The 20671-nt window shown below is 36.6% G+C and overlaps 1 protein-coding gene across 14 annotated transcripts in view; it reads left to right on the forward strand.

Annotated features, from left to right (window-relative positions):
* Window positions 1-20671, forward strand: part of DMD (dystrophin) — a 2167959-nt gene that overhangs the window by 1025412 nt on the left and 1121876 nt on the right. For all 14 annotated transcript variants that reach the window (XM_072818058.1, XM_072818060.1, XM_072818056.1 and 11 more), the window contains one exon: window positions 6340-6512. In XM_072818058.1, the coding sequence (XP_072674159.1) occupies window positions 6340-6512 (173 nt within the window). The remainder of the gene's footprint in view (window positions 1-6339; window positions 6513-20671) is intronic.

Consider the following 20671-nt stretch of genomic DNA (forward strand, 5'->3'; position numbering starts at 1 on the left):
CGATTTCCTGGACTCCAGCCAATTTTGACAGCATTCTCTGAGAATACACCAAGGAGCCATTATCCAGATATTCAGGGAGTGTGACATCCCCTGCCCCAGTTTTTGCTTTTCGATTTTTGTTTTTCTCATTTAAGATAGAAAGTTTTTCTGCCTTTGCAACATGCTGGCCAGCATTGCTGAAACCGTTCATAACTCGATTCTGAGCAATTCTGCCACTTTCTAGAGAACAGGGAGCTCTCCAGAGATTTGGACTAAAATCAGGAAGTTTTGCAAGCTCAGATCTTCAGAGGGAGAATATGTTTATCGTGTGTGTGTGTGTGTGTGTGTGTGTGTCTGTGTGTCTGTGTGTCTGTGAGTGAATGTGCGCATATACACATGCCCCACATCAAAGCCATTAACAGATGACTTTTATTTTGGTGGGGAAGATCTTCCTTCCCTTCTTTTAAATTTTACCCCTGTTGGAGATCACAGCTATTTGTTTCAGGTGGGTGGGCTCCCAATGTGCAGGCATCTGTGGCTGGTTGCCTCAGTGTGAATTTAAGTAATCGGCCTGTCAGTCACCTGGCTGTTGGTATCAAGTGGCAAGATTATCAGAGATCTTGATCGTTGCCCTTAAGCTGGAAGCCACACTAAAATGGAATCTACAAGTTACATCATCAGGAGTTGAGCCACAGCACGTGGCTTCTGTGTGTTTAAAATTTTAGTTGCATTATCAGTTTTGTTTTTATTAGTAGTAAACTTTTCCTCAATAACAAGCTGTTTTATGTCAAATAAAGTGAACTGCTGTGTAGTACTAAGCAAGTTTCAATTTTGTAGTGAAAGAGGATGACAGTGGAAGACTTTCTGCTCTGCCCCGATTTATATTTTCACACTTTGAAGATGGTAAAATTGCTCTGGATAGGATCACCGATGCCCTCCTAAATTGCCAAGTTGCCTTTTCACTCCTGTTCCCAGCTGCATTCGGCTCATCGGCTGCTCCCTCCCTCCTTCCTGATGTTCTTCTTTCTCTTGGTTTTGAAACGCTTTACTCTTCTGGCTCTCCTAGGTCTAATGACAGTTACTCTTTGGGCCCTTTCTCGGCCATTCCTTTCCACGGAGGCTTATCCTTAGACAACCTTTCTTCTCACTCTTTTATTCTAACAAACTTCTCTAAGCAATTTGACCATCTCTTGTGCAATTAAATAACACAGGGGTATTATTCCAGTGACTAGCAATTCTGTATGTAACACTGGTAGAACATAATTTTCACCTGCATTCCTCCAGAGAAGCAATCACAGAGTTTATTTCTATGTTGGCATGCCCTCCTTCCCCTCACATGGTAATATGTGACCTGTCAGTTAAGTATTCTTACTGCAGAATTAAACTGAGTTGCTTAAAAAAAATAATGAAGCCTCCCTATCATAAGTTGTACATGATTTGAAGAGAACACCTTGGAATTTGATAATCTCTCTCCCTCTTTCAGTCTCTCTCACTCTTTCTCTGAAATTTAGGGGATCCCTGGGTGGTGCAGCGGTTTGGCGCCTGCCTTTGGCCCAGGGCGCGATCCTGGAGACCCGGGATCGAATCCCACGTCGGGCTCCCGGTGCATGGAGCCTGCTTCTCCCTCTGCCTGTGTCTCTGCCTCTCTCTCTCTCTCTCTCTCTGTGACTATCATAAATACATTAAAAAAAATTAAAAAAAAAAAAAGAAATTTATTCGCATCATCCATAACCATTGTGTTTTACTTGGTCTCAACTTTTCTGCTTTCAGCTGCTTTTTTTTTAGCGTCCTAACATAAGCATTGACTTTTATCCCTTACAACTGATATTCTCTATACCCTCACTTGCTTGTCCTTCACCAAGTCAGGTCTTCATGCACCACAGCCATGAAGTCTTAGAATGAGGCAGGAAAGTCTTCTAGGATCTACCCAAAGCCCCTGTGTGGGGCTTATACAGTTTGCTGGAACCTGCTTTCTGGGAAGCTGCAGGCCCAGCAATAGCCCCACCATATCTGGCCTAGTCTCCATCTCATATGTGGTTAAAACTCTCCCCAGTTTTGTCTGAAAGTAAGCAAAAATATTTCTTTTATTGACACTTATTAAGTTTTTATACTTATATTTATTTATCCTGACAGGAAATGCAAGACCTGTGGATCAGAGAAAACATAATTACTTACTCAAGAGCATCTTAGCACCAGTGCTCATGCCCCAGATCCTCATGGGGCAATGCAGTGAGAGCCATGTATTTATCTGTGTATTCAGGGGTTGCAATATGGGAGGGAATCCCTGAATTTATGATAACAGAGCTTATATAAGGCAGCTGGCATATCTGACAGAGAAAGTGAGATAGAAACAGAGACCCTTGCTCCAGGGGCTAAACAAATCATCTCCTAGAAAGAGAGAAGGGTCTAGGTCTATTATCTTCAGACTATAAATTGGCACATAAGCAAAGGGACCTAGGAAAAGTAAGTTTCCAGGTCTTTCTGGGAAATTCTACTAGTCTGAACACCAAGTTATGTTTGCTATTCAATCATCCTTTAACCTAATTGCCAGTGGCCTTTGCTCAGAAAGCTTAGACCATGCAGACATGTGGAAAAAAAGGGGGCACCTGAGTGGCTCAGATGGTCAAGTGTCCAACTTTGAATTTTGGCCCAGGTCATGATCTCAGAGTCATGAGATAGAGCCCTACATTGGGCTCCATACTAGGCATGGAGCCTGCTTAAGATTCTCTTTCTCCTCCTCCCTCTGCCCCTATACTCCCCTCTCACTTGCATGTGCTATCTCTCTCTGAAAAGAAAGAAAGAAAGAAAGAAAGAAAGAAAGAAAGAAAGAAAGAAAGAAAGAAAAGAGAAAAGAAAAGAAAAGAGAAGAGAAAAAAAGAAAAGAAAGAGAAAGAAAAAAAAGAAAGAAAGAAATGAGAAAAGATGTATGGCCCAACAGTAGTCACCATCTCATTTCTTTTTGCAAAATCTGATGCCAGCTGCCTATTGGGTATCTACAGTCTGATACCCCAAAGGCTTCTCAATATGATCATATCCAAAACCGAATTCATCACTTACACACATGCAAACACAAACACAAACACACACCTGTTTATCCATATGAAATCCTTTTACTCAGTGACACCGCTATTCATCCAGGTGCCCAGGCCAGAAACCTGAGATAATTTAAGTCTTTCCTCTTTTTCACTCAATACCCAGTCACTGAGTTCTCTGAGTTTTCTTCCTAAACAACTTTCTCAATCCAACGGGCACTGGGTGTTATTCTGTATGTTAGTAAATTGAACACCAATAAAAAAAAAAAAATCCAACTCAAGTATGAATACCAACTAGACACTTAATTACATTGATGGTTTTGTTTTTAATTTTGTAGGTGTGATAATGTTATTATGTGTACTTTCCTTGAAACACATTCATATATATTGGAAACATGCTAAAAGTATTTATGGATAAGATATTATATCAGTCTGTTTCAAAATAATCCATTTGAGGAGGTGAATGTGTGCAAGTATAATGAAACAAGGTTTCTCACAGCTTTATAAGAACTGGAACTGGACAATAGGTTCAAGGGGGCTATTTGTACTCTTTTCTTACTTTCATATGTATTTGAAAGTTTTCATCACAATTACTGTATGAATCATGATTCCCTATTGGCGACTGACTTACATTCAGAATCTTGAAAGCACATTACTAAATATCTCTAGCCTCTGTTTGCTGACCCATCTTCTCCTAATCTTGTACATTTCCAAGATGTAAGCCAAAAATGACTGTTCATATTCCCTATCTTTGCATAAGTGTTACCTAGTAAGCATAATGCCCTTCCCACTTTAACTACTTAGCTACATACACGCCAAATTGCACTTCCTTCATGAGCTCTTTCCTCAGTGTGTGACCAAATATGGCATATGATTCATTCCTTCTTTGAACTTCCAGAAAAGAATAGACTTAGAATGCTCATCAAATTCTTTCTTGTTATCTAGCTGGGGCTTTTTCACTATTATTTTTCCTTCATTTCTCCAAATCATACCCCCCGCTAAGTACCACAATAAGATCCATTTAAAACTTCTTGAAAACAAGGAAATAAAACTGTGCTTCACCAACCTTTGCTTCCTTTATATTGATCCTTGTACATGGAAGAACTCAATGAATGCTTGCTCAATTGACTTGTCTATAATAATTCAGATGAGCAAAATAACCAAATTCATACTAGTAAGACTAGCCAAGTATATAATTTTTAGCATTTTTTGAAAATAAATATTATTAAAGATGTCTATTACATAATGAACTTGTAGTTCGTGATTTTTCCCTTTAAATATGATATACATAAAAAAGTTTGGAGTTAATTTAGAGGATATATTATTTTATTCATTTATTCAACAAAATGCATTGAGTAACCTACCATGTGCCAGGCATAGGTTTAAGTTCTGGAAACCCAGTGAGAGTTCTTAATCTTAATCAGTGAGAGTAAGATAACATTTCCTGCACTTATAGGGTCTAGTCTAGTGGTGTAGAAAGACTGGTAGATATATAATATAATGTTAGTCATAAACGTCATGAAGCAAAACAAAGAATACAGGGAATACAGAATGGTTAGGAATGCTATTTAAAATAGAGTGGTGGAGAAGGATCTTCTTAGATGAGAACGAAGTGAGGGAACTAGTCATATAAATGTCTTGGAGTGAAAGAATATTTTTGGCAGATAGAACAGCAAGTAAAGAAGAAGCCTGGAGGCAAGATAATGCTTGGCATACTTGAGGAACACAAAAAGGTTAATGAGGCTAAAATGTGCTGGACTCAGAGGAGACTAAGAAAAGATTTAAAATCTGAATGGTAGAAAACATACAACCAAGTGATTTAGAACTTTGTAGGCTGTGGTAAAGATTATACGTGTGAGGAGGAACCATTGGAGAATTTTGAACAGAGTAGAATATGACCTGATTTATGTTTTGAAAAAATCTTTTTGGCTCTTGTGTGGATAATTGACTAGGAGAAGGGTAAGACTGGAAGCAGTGAGATCATTTAGGTGGCCATTGCAGTATAATGATAGATTATATCAAAGCTATAGCAAGGGAAGTAATGATAAGTGCTCAAATTCTGTACATGTTCTGGAATTAGAGCCAACGTGACTATCTAACAACTTGGACACTGGAGACTAAAAAAGAAAGGTCAGTGTGACTCTAAGGTTATCAGCCTAATTATTATTTGATATGTCATTTACTGAAATGGGGAAAACCATTGTAAGAGAGGGATAAGGGGATACAGCTCAGAATTTTGTTGGGGTCATGTTAAATTTGAGATGCCCATGGGATATCCAAATGTCAATAAAGCAGTTAAATTCGTGAACCTGGTTTCTGAGTTGAGGTTAGGACTGGAAATAGAAGTTTGAGAGTCACCATTGTATAGACGGTATTTGCAGTCATGGGACCAATTAGGGAGTATATATAGAGAGAAGGAAAGAAATGTCAAAACTAAGCAGAGCACCCAGTATTAAGAGATAAGTCAGAGAAGGATTCAGAAAAGGACTGAGGAAACAGTAGACAAGAAGGTGGAAGAAAAACCAGAAGAGTTCAGGTTATAGAAGCCAAATGAAGATAGAATTTTAAGATGGAGGGAATGATCAACCATATCAAGATGAAGACTGTGAATTACCCATTGAATCTGAACATGTTGAAATCACTGGGCTTCAAGGACAATGATTTTAAAAAGGCAGGAATTAAGAATTGCAAGACTGATCAACAATAGCCAAATTATGGAAACAGTCTAATGTCCATTGATTGGTGAATAGGTAAAGAAGAGGTGGTATACACACACACACACACACACACACACACACACACACACACACAGTAGACTCCCTCTCAGCCATAAAAAAAAATGAGATCTTGCCATTTGCAATGACATGAATGGAGCTAGAAGGTATTATGCTAAGTGAAATAAGTTGGTCAGAGAAAGACAAATACTATGTAATTTCACTCATATGCAGAAGTTAAGAAGCAAAACAGATCAAAATGGGGGGGAGAAAAAAGAGAGGGAGGTAAACCATAAGAGAGACTCTTAACTGTAGAGAGCCAACTGGGGGTTGCTGGAGGGGAGGTGGGTAAGGAGATGGGCTAAATGGCTGATGGGTATTAAGGACAGCACTTGCTGTGTTGAGCACTAGGTGTTATATGTAAGTGATGAATCTCTAAATTATATTCCTGAAATGAATATTACATGGTAACTAACTAGAATTTAAATAAAAACTTGAATTATTAAAAAAAAAGAATTGCAAGACTTTTATTTCTGGGGTTTATCAATTTCCTTTTCTCTATCTCCATAGAAGCTGATTCATTTCTGATGTGTTTCAAATTTTCTATATTGTAGAACATAAAAGACAGCCTGCAACAAATCTCAGGTCGGATTGACATCATTCACAATAAAAAGACAGCAGCATTGCACAGTGCCACTCCTGCAGAAAGGGCAAAGCTCCAGGAAGCTCTCTCACGGCTTGATTTCCAATGGGAAAGAGTTAACAATATGTACAAGGACCGACAAGGGTAGGTAACACTTTTATTTTTTCAAATTACTATACCTGTTTTCAGAGAACTCTGGAGTTCATTTCAGTGTTCCCCATGGGAAGGTAGGGAGGCAGATAGGGAGAAGTATTACTATCATTGGAAAAAGGTAAGTGAAGTAAGAACAAATAATGATGAACCGACTAATGAGCTGAGTTCTAGAAATTATTCTATACTGGGGTTAGCATTGCATTGGAGCACTATATTACCTTCTAAAATTTCACATGGTGTCAAATAGGTTTTGTCATTTAATTGAAGTGGTTTAAATAACTACAATAATAAATGTGTATCTTTGGTCAAATCTGTGTCATGTATTTTTGTGTCTTATATATTTATAGCAGATTGATATTTAGATTAATGTGTTTGAAATATAAGCTACCAGTGAAAAGTTGATTTTCACTTACTACTTTTATTTTGAAGATGATTCATAACATGTTGCAGTCCCCCTACTCTTTTTGCTATAAAGAATTTGTTAAGTTGATTTAAAATAATTTTTCAGTGTTTGCCTGAATTAACATATCTAGTTTGTGACCACATTTTCAAAAATTAATGTACATTCTTTAGCCTCATACTGCAAGAAGGTAGAATATTGTTTTCTTTTCCCATTTTAGATTAAAAGTAATGGAGTTCTAATGATTTAAAATAATTTGTTTTAAAGATTATAGTCTCAAGATAGTCTCCTTTATTATTTTCAGATAAAATAAAATCATCTTTAATAACTACAGGGAACCTCTCCCTTAACTCTCTTATCTGTCCATTTCTAAATATCCTTACTTCTATTTTAGTTTTTTATTTACTAATGTAGGTTACTAAACTGATACTTATAGCAGAAATCTCAGTTAATTCTAATGATCATTCTCATTTTCTTCCCAATTATATTTTATCCAGAGTTGTTTTTCTAAAGTGCAAGACTGGGGCAACCTGAGCTCAGTTGGTTAAGCATCTGCCTTCAGCTCAGGTCATGATCACAGGGTTCTGAGATTGAGCCCCACATTGGGCTCCCTACTCAGCAGGAAGTCTACTTCTTCCTCAATCCTCTACACTGCTCATGCTCTTTCTGTCTCAAATAAATAAATAAAATCTTTAAAACATAAGGGGAAGAACTTCAGTCCTATTATCTCATTCTCCTTAGAATAAAGTCCAGATTCCTTAATTGGGCATATAAAGCCTTCATATGACCCTTGTTCTTTTGTTCAGCCTCACGGCTTATCAGTTCCTGCCTGTCCTATAACCTCTCCGAATTCTGTTCTACCATTATGAAATTGAGTTGAAGATTCCCAAATATTTTGTGTTCGCTCTGGCCTGCCAGTCCTTCAGGTCTCACCTATGATGTTGTTTCCTTCTTCATGTCTTAAAACTGTGAATTGATGATAAAGTCTAGAAACGTAGGTATTCTTTAAATATTTATGTAATATAACACCAGCATTCCATTTGTATAGTTGCAAATATTGCCAGACTTGCTGGCTGCCCTTATCACAGGGCCATCAATTTGTTTACTTTTCTGCCTACTGCACAAGCTCCTTTAAAGACAAGAGCTATATTTTATTTTGTGTGACATGCTCAGGATTAATATGACACAGGTAGCCCTTGAATAACACAACTTTGAGCTGCAAGGGTCCACTTGCAGTTTTATGTATAGGTAGTTTTTTTAAATAAATACAGTATAGTAACATAAATGTATTTTGTCTTCCCTATGGTTTATTAATAATATTTTTCTATATCTTGTTTTTTAAAAGAATACAGTATATAATACATACACAAAATATGTGTTGATAGATTGTCTGTGTTATCAGTAAGGCTCTCAGTCGACATTAGCCTGTTAGTAGTTACATTTAAGCAGAGTCAAAAGCTGTATGTGGATTTTTTACTGTACAGGGGTCAGTACCCCCAACACCCACATTGTTCAAGGGTCATGTGTACTGAGTTTCAAGTAGATTTTTAATGTGTCTGGATTCAAGTTTCCTCCTAGAAACCTGAGGACATTTCTCCCTGGATGATCTAATAGTTTATCTCAAATTACTGGAAAGCAGCTGATCCCAGGGGTTCCAAAGCCAGTCTTTATCAATAAAAGAAAAGAAACTCAGCAGCCCTGTGTATACACTGCAAACATCAAACTTACTGTGCCACCAGTGCACCTTTTCTCAATATCCCACATTGAGGTATTATGAGCCTCTGCAAGCTACTGCAGTGAGGTCAGTTTCATCACCTTTTTAAGGAGTTCTCATTCTACTATTTGGATGTTCTTATCTCTGTTCTTTTTGCTGAATTTTCTCCTAGCCATCCAGGTCAGCAATACCATCCCCTAAGAACTGTGAAGCGTTCTGAAGTAGCCAGTGATTACTGTGATTTATAGGCATCTACCACTCTTGCACTAAAGCAGAGGTGTAACTTTCTGCTTTGTGAGGCTTCTTCCCCATTTCGTTTATTTTATTTTTTGGCCTATGAGCTAGGTATTCTCTTCCCACAGGTTCATACAGATGTTTCCTTTCAACCATAGACTATATTTTTTTAAGATTCTATTTATTTTGAGAAAGAGAGAACATGAGCAGGGGGCGGAGCAGAGGAAGACGGAGAAATAGACTCCCTGCTGAGCATGGCCCAACATGGGGCTCCATCTCATGACCCTGAGATCATTACCTGGGCTAATGACAGACGCTTAACTGACTGAACCTCCCAGGTGCCACAACCATGGACTTTAAAATAAGCAGAAACACCAGTGCCATTCTGCTGAATGGGTAAGCTGAAATCTCACCCCAAATCTGGGGTCTTCCCTATGTCTGGCAAAGGATGGCATGACTCTAACCCCATTAGACTCATTCTTTTCATACCTAGTGGCTGGAATTAGTATCTTATTTTTATTCTAATTGGCCATTTCTAGGAATTGGTTAGGAACTCTTAAATTGCCTATGGCTTCTAGTCTAGTCTCAGGTAAAACTGTTTTAAGTCTTGCTTATGAGCACAGACTCTAGAGTCCACAAATTGTTTTGGAATCCTGCTTTGCTGCTGACTAGCTATTTACCCTTGAGCAAGTCCCTCACATTTTTTTTTTGCTTTACAATTCCCTTATATATAAAAGAGGATAAGCATATTTTCTAAGTCATAGGGTTGTTACAAGGCTTCAATGACATAATGCATGTAAAGTGCTTACTGGATTGTTTATACATGATAATGACTCAAACTTGGCAATTTTGATGATAAAAATGATGGGTTTTTTTTGGCTTTTTTTTTTTTTTGCTTGTTTTGGCTTTTTGCCTGTTAATTTATTCTTGCTTTTTTTTATTTTTTTTTATTTATTTTTATTTTTTTTTTATTTTTTTTACATTTTCCTGAACACTACATGGAGATGACTTAAGTTCAGTCCCTGCTTTGAAGAACTTCCATTCCTGGAGAGAAATTGGACAAATGGGCAATAAGATATGGGTTGATACATATGAGCTATACTGGACTAGAATAAGATCCCTGGGGAATGGAATAGGAACATCAGGAGTAAAGCAACATCTACGGACCATTCAAGGTTCTGATTCACAACTAACAGAAAGTGACTCTGGTTACTTTAGCTAGACTTATCTAATTTATTGGAAGGATATCAGGTAGCTTATGGAATTAATGAGAAAGCCTGAAAGCCAGGTTTAAAAATAGGCAGAATCCATCAAGGAAGACCAAGCTAGGCATCCAAAAACACATTTAGTATCAAGCTGCAAGATGAATCTGAATTATAAACTGCCTGCATAGCCATGGTCTGCTGGTACACCAGAGGTACCATTGCCACTGGATATTGCTTGTTACTAACACTGCCAAAAATATCTAAATTATAATTTCTTTTCTTGTAATTAACTTTATTTTTTTTTATTGGAGTTCAATTTGCCAGCATATAGTATAACACCCAGCGTTCATTCCGTCAAGTGCGCCCCTCAGTGCCCGTCTGGGCGACGGACTGTCATTAACTTTAGAATTAAAATTTCTGACAGAATAATTTGATATAGCTGGGTTTGTTTGCTTGTTTTTCTCCGAAGGACCAATTAGCAAATATTTAGTCTTTGCAGGCCATATAATCTCTGTGGCAACTACAGAATTCCACTTTTGGAGGGTGCAAGAAACCACAGATGGCACATATCAATGGGCATGGCTTGTTCTAATAAAAATTTATTTAATATATCAGAAAGGGAGACAGAACATAAAGACTGCTAACTCTGGGAAACGAACTAGGGGTGGTAGAAGGGGAGGAGGGCGGGGGGTGGGAGTGAATGGGTGACGGGCACTGGGTGTTATTCTGTATGTTAGTAAATTGAACACCAATAAAAAATAAATTAAAAAAAATTTATTTACAAATGTAGGTGATTGACCAGAATTTGCTGGTGGGCCATAAGTTGCTGACTCCTGTTATAATGCAAGCTTAGACTATTTAAGTACATTCTAACTGCCAGGGTCAGGAAAAATAAACAGCTGGAATTTGGGCTCCATTGCAGTTGTAGACATGTCTCCCACCAAGGCTCATACAATAGTAGATTATTGAATCTTTGGAGGGATTAAAAACTATACATTCATAAATAAACACTGCAGCCTTCATGGTGGGTCTCAACAAAAATGTCATTAATTTTTTAATAAGCCAACTTGAGGTTAAATCAAAATGCCTTTGAGCCAGTAAGAATGGCTATGTTGGTAGTTTTTTTCATACATGATTCATGTATGACAGTGTATTAGTCAGCCATTACCAAATATGGTGGTATAAAACACCCCAGAACCCAGTGACTTAAAACAACAAGTATTTATTTTCATGGTAGTAGGTTTTTAAGTTACCTGTGGTTTGGCTGAGCGAGGCTGGGCTCAGGTGGGTAGCTGTTTCAAGCTGTGGATTAGCTGAGAGAAGTTCCAGGATATGTGTCAGATTAAGGTCTGCTACATATATATCTTTTTCCTGGACTAAACATGAAGGGTCAGTGGCATCCTCCTTTCATGACAGATCACCAGAGCATGGACCAGACATAACCTGCCTTCTGGACCTGTGCTTATGTTATGGACCACTTATGGCCTGTGCCCACATTAAGTTCACTTACATTCCTTTGACCAGAGCAAGCCTGTCATCAAAAGAGTGGCAAAGTAGTCTCTTCCTACAATGGAAGCTGAAGAGAAGTGAATATTTGTTGAATAGTCTAAACTCTTGTTGATAGTTAATAATTAATAATAAAGAAGTTTTTACAGCTAGAAATAGCCCTAGTGATTTTGTCCTGTTTCACCGTTTTACAGGGGAGTCAAAATGACAAAGATGTTAAATGATTTACCCAAACACGTATTAAATAGCATATCTGCATATTTCTGTTTCACCAAAATATTTAGCTCTAATAGGTTCGCAGTTTATACTCACAGTAAGCTACAAATATGAGAAAATGCATTAGACTCTCTGCATTCCTAAGGCATAGGTTCTGCGACCATCATTAATCACCAAATTCATAAATGCTATAATGGCAAAATTCACCTTTCTTTTAAAGATTTAACTTATTCACGAGAGACACACAGAGAGAGGCAGAGACATAGGTAGAGGGAGAAGCAGGCTCCCTGCAAGAAGCCCGATGTGGGACTGGATCCCAGGACTCCGGGATCATGACCTGCGCCAAAGGCAGACGCTCAACCACTGAGCCACCCAGGCATCCCAAAACTTGCCTTTATTAAATGTCATAAAGTAAAACAGACATTACTTTTTAGGTGAGGAAAGGTAGAGAATTAAAAGCCAGACTGATTTGTGATTGCTCACTCATTATCTAAGAGACCTGCTTTCATACCTTGTCTTCTAACAAATAGAATTTCAACATGTGTCTCAGTAAAGTTGTGAATCTCCAAAACACTAAAAGTGGCTTTTTTCCTGTGGAAACACAAATAGTAAACACCATGAACATTTAATTCATGAATCTTGTGTATCTATATACCTATCCATGTATATGAATATATATATATTTATATATATATTCATATATATGTATGTATATATATATACTCACACATATATATGTAAAATAAATATTTAACTTTTGGAGAAATTAACATTGCTGCTGAATTCTGTTTTTTATCTAATTCTTGATGGGTACTCACTGCTTCTAAAAGATACTTACAGGAAGCCTGTGAAAATAAAGAGATAGTTAATCTAATACACACCTAGTATTCGAGAAATACAGTCCAGTCTTTTCTTTCAACAAACACTTAAGGAGTGCCAGATACTCTGTTGTCTTTAACTTTGTTTCTGATACCATCTTTACTATCCCTCAAACCATTAATGAATTTGCCCCACTTTCATGAAATTACTCCCCAAGCCTAAGAGGATAGCACGGTTCAAATGAGATAATAAAAATGAAAGCAGTTTCTAGACTACACATTGCTGTACAGCCATAAGATGGCATTATTGTGTAGCAACACAGTTCTTATCTGACATCAAGTAAGTGATTTTTTTTTCAAAATCGTTATTCCTCCTTGGAATCCCATTTAGTCAGATATTTTGGGATGGCTCACCCATACATGTAAGTAGTTAAATTCAATGTGATTCTGAGCTTTAGATCTGATGTAAGGAAGATGTGAGTGTAAGAGTATTGGTTCTTACAATACTGAATTTTTAGAACTAAATGAAGTGTCAAAAAATGAGGAAATTAGGTTGAGGACATTTAAAGAAATCAAATACTATTACCAGTGGTAGTTCAGAAAATAAGAAATAGGAAGATAGTGCTACAGAAAAGAAGCCAGTTGCAAAATAATACATGTTCTATGAGTCCATTTATACAAAACTCAGAAATGGGCATATTGGGAGGTGAAAGATCGGATATGGTTACCATTGTGAAGGATAGTGATTATCAAGGGCAGATCACTTGATCTGGATGTTGTTTGCATTGATCGATTAAGAAAGTTGATGAAACTATACAGTCATTATTTGTACACTTTTCTGTGTATAGGCTATGCTAGAATGAATTTTACACTTAAAATTTTAAAATAATACATGGATTCTTTTTTTTAAGTATGAGAAGGACCTAACCTCAAAGTTTAAAAAATGTATAGCTTACAGAAGAGCATATTACATTGTCGTACATTTGACATTTCACCCGGACCCCTGAATACTTTATAATTGACCAGTACCTACTCTCAGATACGTAGGCTCTATGGCTCTAGAGAAAGTTTTCCCAAATTTACCACCATCAAGCTAGAATCACATGTTAATAGGATGCTGGGAGATGGAGAGCATGAAGCTTCTTCCCCAGGGATTTCTTTTTGTTTAGCTCCCTTAGTGCCTTAGTGCAAAGCCCACAATATTAATGGACTCACAGACTCTTGCTGCCATTTGTACTGCATGAAGGAAAACGAGACAATGAAAGAAATGAAAGGAAGGGGGGAACAGGAATAGAAACCAAAGAAATCTGATTTGAAGAGAAAGTGCCTTAATCATCTCTGTATTCAGACTTTGAGGAATGAGCATGTAATTCTGAAAGTGCACTCTTAATGCAGCTTTCTCATAAGCATTTTCTATCTCACTTGTAATTTTTCTTCTGAGACATTCAACAAATATTTTTCTCTCATGTCAAGGTGAGGGAAATAACCCTGTACTCCTCACAGAGGGAAAGAATAATATACTAATCCACATGTCATCACCATACAATTTTATCCTCTAAAGTGGAAGCTAGAGGGACAGATGCATAATCTGGGAGCTTTTCCAGAATTGTTTGTTCCTAAATGAGACATTCAGCCATAGCAGCATTAGCAGCCTCTTCTATTTGTCACAGTGCCATATGTAGTTGGGAAGATATATGATAAGCACACACAGGATCCTGATGACTCAGGAAAGATTAACATTGCAGTCTTATAATTAGCCTCTACTAAATGTAAAGATTTTCAAGCAAGATTGGATCTTCATATTCCCCCCGCCCAGGTATATGTATATGTGCCAATACATGACTCTACTGTTAGTTTTTGTACTTGAGAGAATTAAGGAGAGGTGGAGGGGAAAAAAGCCCTGAACATGGGAAAATCTTTTTATATCTCATTCCAGAATCAATGTTGTACTGACCAAGGAAAAGATTCTCACACATTCATTCATGAGACTGATATATCAGAAGATGTGTTGAATTGAAGAAGTGAAATTTTCTATTTATGACCCATTTTGTTTTCACTGTTGAGACCATGATGTATGGGAAAGGCTTCTGTTTTGGTTCTTTGCATCGAGTTCTTTTTAAAAGAAAAAATCCTTATTTATTAAGTCATTGATTTGATAGAATTCATTTCTAAAACTTAGTTATCTGTGTAAAGAAAATAACACATCATTTATCTCTAACGATGTATTGGGAAATAATCATACACAGAGGCATATTCACCAATTTACCTAAGCACCTCTGAAATTTTTAAAAAATATTTTAATGTTTACTGTTAACTTTCAAGCTTTCCCAGTTAAGCATCTTGTCTGCTATCTGCTCTCCTCCATTTGTCTACAGTGATCTTTCTGATTTATTTTATTGGGTCCTGGATATCAGAAATCATGTCAATTTTGCCTGCTTGTACGATGCCCAGTACAGCACATGTGGTTAATAAATACACTTTGACGATAATGATGATGATGAAAACTATAATTTGACAGCACTGACATTTTATATATGCCAGAAATAAATCACCAGAACTTAAAGAGAGGTGACTTTATTCCTGACCTGTCATTTTCTGTAGTCACTGGCCAGCACACTTCACCTCTACACTGTCTCTTCTGCCCTGTTTTCTCTTGTGTTTTTCAGTGTAGGGGCTTCTGCCTCCTGCACATCATCTTCTCTTTTATGATGCTCTGTTCAAGTATTAATATTTCTTCCCAGGCTTTGTAGGGTCTAAACAAATCCCTACGTATTATTAGTATCTTTTACTGGCCAGTTGTTGCACTTTGTACACCACCGAGAGAGCAATTGTAAGCCAAATAGAGGAGACTTTGTTTTCACCCAGCAGCCCAAAAAGAAGTGTATGATTTGACTGCTGATGCCAATTACATGGAGGTTTTACCACCAGAGGCAAAGCTTTAAGCCACAAAAGATTAATCCTGTAAAGTTGGTGTTTGGAGGTATTTAATATCCATGAATTACCTACCTACCAGTCTCATTAAAACAAACTAATTATCAACAAACAATACTTTTATCTTGTAATTTTTATTTTAAAACTCTGTTTAAAACATGAGCCATTCAGTACTTTGTGCCATTTGAATTAGATACCTAAACTAGCCCTTGATGTAGATTTCCTTTTTTTGAAGCTTTTCTTTAAATTACAGTTTGTTATCATACAGTATAATATTTCCTTGTTTACTTAGAATTTCTTCTGAACTCTTTATTGATGACAACAGTTGGTGAAAGAATTGAATGGAGGGGACCTGTTGTATTTATTTAAGGAAAGGGCTTTTTGAAATGCATTAAATATAAGTTTGTTTCTACCTATCAGCTTATTTTCTGTATGTTCTTATTGCTATTTCAAAGTACTCCAGAGTTGCAGAGTGATTTGCTTTTTATGATAGCCATTTCATACAGGATCATTTGCCTTATATCTTCAACATTTTCAGATTCTTATAAATCTTTACAGTTCACATAGAGGTTAGTTTAAAACTTGCTTCAAATAAGAAATTGACTAGATATAAAATTCATATAATCTTAGAGTTAACCATAGATCAATATCCTGAATCTTTTTCTCAAAGTAATTGAACATTTTTGTTTCCCAGGATAGCCGTATACACACATTTCCATTCTTCACCACAGATGATTCTATTTTTTTGTTGTACAGGGGGCTATAGTTGGCTTGTTTGTTACCTAAATAAACTTGTATTTTCATTATTTTCAAAAGAAAAAGGCTCTAATATAGAAACCAATTTTATGCCTTTAGGACTAGCCTCATTTTGGAAATAATGCCACTATTTAACTTTACTTGTTGTATGTTTCTTGGCTTTGTCATATCACAAATTTCCCTTCTCTAAATATACATTTTCTCCTCTAAATGGAATAGATGGGTTTTGGAAGAAAGCAAAACTGTGCTAAATGTAATCTTTCCAGAAATTCTCATTATCAATTAGAGTTTGTTTTGGCTTCACAAAGATAGAAGCATATTTCTTTCTCCTTAAAGATGTAGGAGTATTCAGTCAAGACAGGTATAATAGCTCTGCTCCTTCCTGCTTTCCGCCCAGCTATCCTTATATGGTGAGCTCTCATTCACATGTTGCAAGACAGAGCCCCCACCACATCCACATTCCAAGAAGCAGGATGGGAGAAGGTGGGAAGAAATGGCAAAGCATACATACTAATTTTCTTTTAATGAAGTTTCCTGGGAGCTGCATTGTTTTACTTATATTCTATTGGCCAGATGTCAGTCATATGCACACCCAAGCTGCAAGGGAGGCCGAGAAATGTTATATTTATTCCTGAATGTTATGTGCTCTGCCAGAAAGTGTGCTCTTGTGGAAAAACAGGAAAATGGATATTGAAAGAGAACTAACAGTCTTCAGTGTATTCACAGAAGTGCGTGTTGTTTTGTTTTGTTTAAAGCAGCCCTAAGAAATATGTCAAAAGGGTAGCTAAGTCTAGAGTTATCTCTTTCCCCTACCATCATTTGATGAACTGTGATTCTGCAAATATCTCACTCTGGCTTCCTGAATTCTGATAATATAAAAATAGAAGTTTTTCATCATTATCCAATACCTGCTTGTTCTATCCCTCCACGTTCCCAAAACATTTTCTCATTAATCAATTTTTGTACCAATTTTACCCCCTTTTTCCAACAAAACCATTGCTTAGCCAAGGAAAGAGATGGATAACTTAGTTGCCATAGTGCTCCTGGAGTATATATTCCCTACTTACTTTGACTAAAATTGGGCCATTCATAAATTATAGCAGTTTAGATTAGTAACATCAAGAATAACCACTAAAAAAATAAGGATCTAAAACCAAAGCAGAAATTGTGACAGTAAACTGAAATTTCAGGACATCGCCTTTTCTGAACATGTGAGATGGATCTCGTGTAAAATTAAAGATCTTTTTTAGCCACACCAATGTGCCAGGCATGCATTCAGTAGATTACATATATAATTGCATCCTCAGGAGAACCTTATTTTATAGACAAGGCACTTGAGATTTAGAGGGAAGAAATAATTGTCTCAAGTGTGCATAGGAAGAATATATCAGAGCCTGTATATTGGCTCAGATTATGAACTCTCTTCTGCTGCATTCCTTGTCTTTTATGCATTTCACATAAGACTTCTTGTATTATTTGTGCTCATTGATTATGTTCTCTCTTCCGGGTGCCATTCTTCAGTAGCAGTAACAGGGATACATATAAAAACTTTTTATTTTTTATTTATTTTTAAAATATTATTTATTTATTTATTCATGAGAGACACACACAGAGAGACATAGGTAGAGACATAGGCAGAGGGAGAAGCAGGCTCCATGCAGTGAGCCCAATGTGGAACTCCATCCTTGGACTCCAGGATCATGCCCTGGGCCAAAGGCAGGCGCTCAACCACTAAGCCACCCTGGCATCCCTAAAAACTTTATAAAACTTGTGTCTGAAACCATTGTTATTTAAAAAGATGTTTAATATTTGGATGCTGGTATCTTCATATCCATTATCTGTAGAGAACTAGACTGTGATTTTATAAGATGCTTGGCAAAGCCAAGTGGTAAGGGATCTTCCCAAGTGCTTGAGGAACCCTGTCTTGTGTTTTTCTACTCATTGTTCAGGACCCAGTGCAGATATCACCATTTGGAATACTGTGCTGGTCTCAATTATTCCAGTCTCCATGTTCCTATAACTCTGTTTATGTAGTTCTCTTATAGGTGCTTATCATGAATTTAAAGGTCTTACATTACTGTGTGCAACTCTGTACCATCCAACAGAGTTTTTGTTACTGTATAGAAGCAGAAACTGTGCCATACACTTCCTGTGACCCCTAAGCTAAACACAACATAATTCATTTTTTAACTGAGGAGACCTTAAATGTAAATGACAAACTGCTCACTCAGAAGTTGTAATATTTTGTAATAAATAAGGTTCTTGTTTCTTTGGTTAACAAGAACTTCATTCCCATTATAGTTTATTTAACCAAATATTTATGTAGGGTAAATTTCATCATATTTGTCTTTGGTTTTCCATAATAATACTGAATTATGACTTTGAAGTATGGGTAGAGCCACATATGAATAATATGAGATCTTGATATGTTCTTTATGGTATGTGAGAGAAATAGACATTCTCTCATAAAGAAAAATATGTCCATTAAGTCACTAAAGTCAACATAGCTTCCTGGTAGAAGTCAACAAACTTTTTGTTTGCTGACTTACTTTCTTGTTTTAACTTCTGTTATTATGGGATGTGGGAGTAGAGATTTGTTATTATTACAAAATTCTGACACTTTAAAAATCTGTTTACTCTGTGAGAATTGCAAATTCTTGCCTATAAGGCAATTTTCACAAGAATTATTTTCTTATTAGTTTTTAGTTTATCCATGGACAGTCTCAAATTCCTTTTGAAAACATCAGTTTCCTCAAGGGAAAGCCACCCATTACAAGCTAAAAATGTGGTTCTTGAGAGATTTCTGCTTGAAACAAACATCTAAAAATTCTGTGTGGTTTCCCCAAATGGTTAGACTTAGAAAAATAAATAACAGTTTAGATGGACATTTTCAAAATTCTTAATATTGAAATAAGTAGTATATTTGAGTAAATTTAAGCTATATATGTTTTTACCAAAGGTAAATTTTGTCTGCTTAATTTCTCTTGCATTTCTTTCTTTTTTATTTTTTTCATTTCTCTCATTTGTCTTTCTCTAATATTCAAATATAAAACTAGAAACTAAGGATTGTAATTCCACGCCCTTTGTTTTGAAGTAATACCAAAGTAATCAGAGATACAATTCTATAATCTTTATGGGTAGCTCCCAATAAGTAGTAGCACTGTGATTAGGACATAGATGCAACTCTCGCATTTGTCTTATCCCTTTTTCCATATCTCCCAATAGTGTAGGGGTGACCCAAGGTAGCTGTCCACTGGGCCCTTACCAAAGTTTGCTAGTAATGGTCAGTTGCTGCTATAATAATTCTACATAATAAACATGCTCAGAATTAACAATAAATCATTATTCTCATGTCAGGGCTACTTTGAGTCAACTCTACTTCAGCCTTTGGGACTGTAGGTTGAATGACTAGATCTGACCCATTTGTTTCATTATGGGGCCCAAGCTGGAAGGGCAGCAGATAGTTGGTGTATATTCATCCATGGAAGAGTTCAGAACTCTCAGAAGGGCAAGCAGAAATATGTGATGCTTTAGAGACCTTGACATAGAACTGACACAGTATCTCTTCAATTCACATCCATTGGTCAAAGCAAGTCACATGGCAAGCCCAATGCCTAGGAGTAGAGGAATAAGCACTGCTCACCATGAAGCCATGCCAAAAGTACAGATACATAATACTACTACAGAATAGAATTGGGAATAACAATTTAAAATACTACACTACTCTGGTAGAGTATTATAGCATCCTTTAACATTTTTGATGGCATGCATGTAACTTCCTGAGAAAACTCAAGTTGCTGATTCCACTTGAAAATGTATCCTGAATCCACTTTTTTGACAGGTTTTATCTCTAATCCAGTATGTTGGGGGGACTTTTATTTTGTATAAAAAACCTCCTGTAATATTATGAAGCAGAAATTTAAAGACCCTTGAAAAATAGAATATTGAAACAAATTTGGAGTCACAGTTTTATTTACCAACTTGAGAGTCTCCTTGTGCTTCAGCACACTTGGAAGTTGGATTTCCAAATAGCATCATGACTTTCCATACCCAGCTGTCTGCTGCTTGAAACTACCATAAGCTGACTATCACGGCTCACAGTATACCCTTGAAGAAGGCCATCTGGTTTATGTCTCTTGGCAAAATTTGTTTAAAAACAAGCAGCTGCATGACAAAGTAAGAAGGAGTCTCTGTCTAGCTGTGGTAAATAAGTAGGTTTGCAATGCATATAATAAAGCATTTTGTAATCCAAGCCAACATTTCTAAAAGGGAAACATGCTTTTCTCACAAATAAAAGAAAAAAAAATCACAGAATTAAATTGCATGGAAGGGACTCTATCAAATTTATATTTCAGTGGCTTAATATTATG

The sequence above is a fragment of the Canis lupus genome, chromosome X (assembly GCF_048164855.1).
Source record: "Canis lupus baileyi chromosome X, mCanLup2.hap1, whole genome shotgun sequence".
NCBI classification, from domain to species: domain Eukaryota; kingdom Metazoa; phylum Chordata; class Mammalia; order Carnivora; family Canidae; genus Canis; species Canis lupus.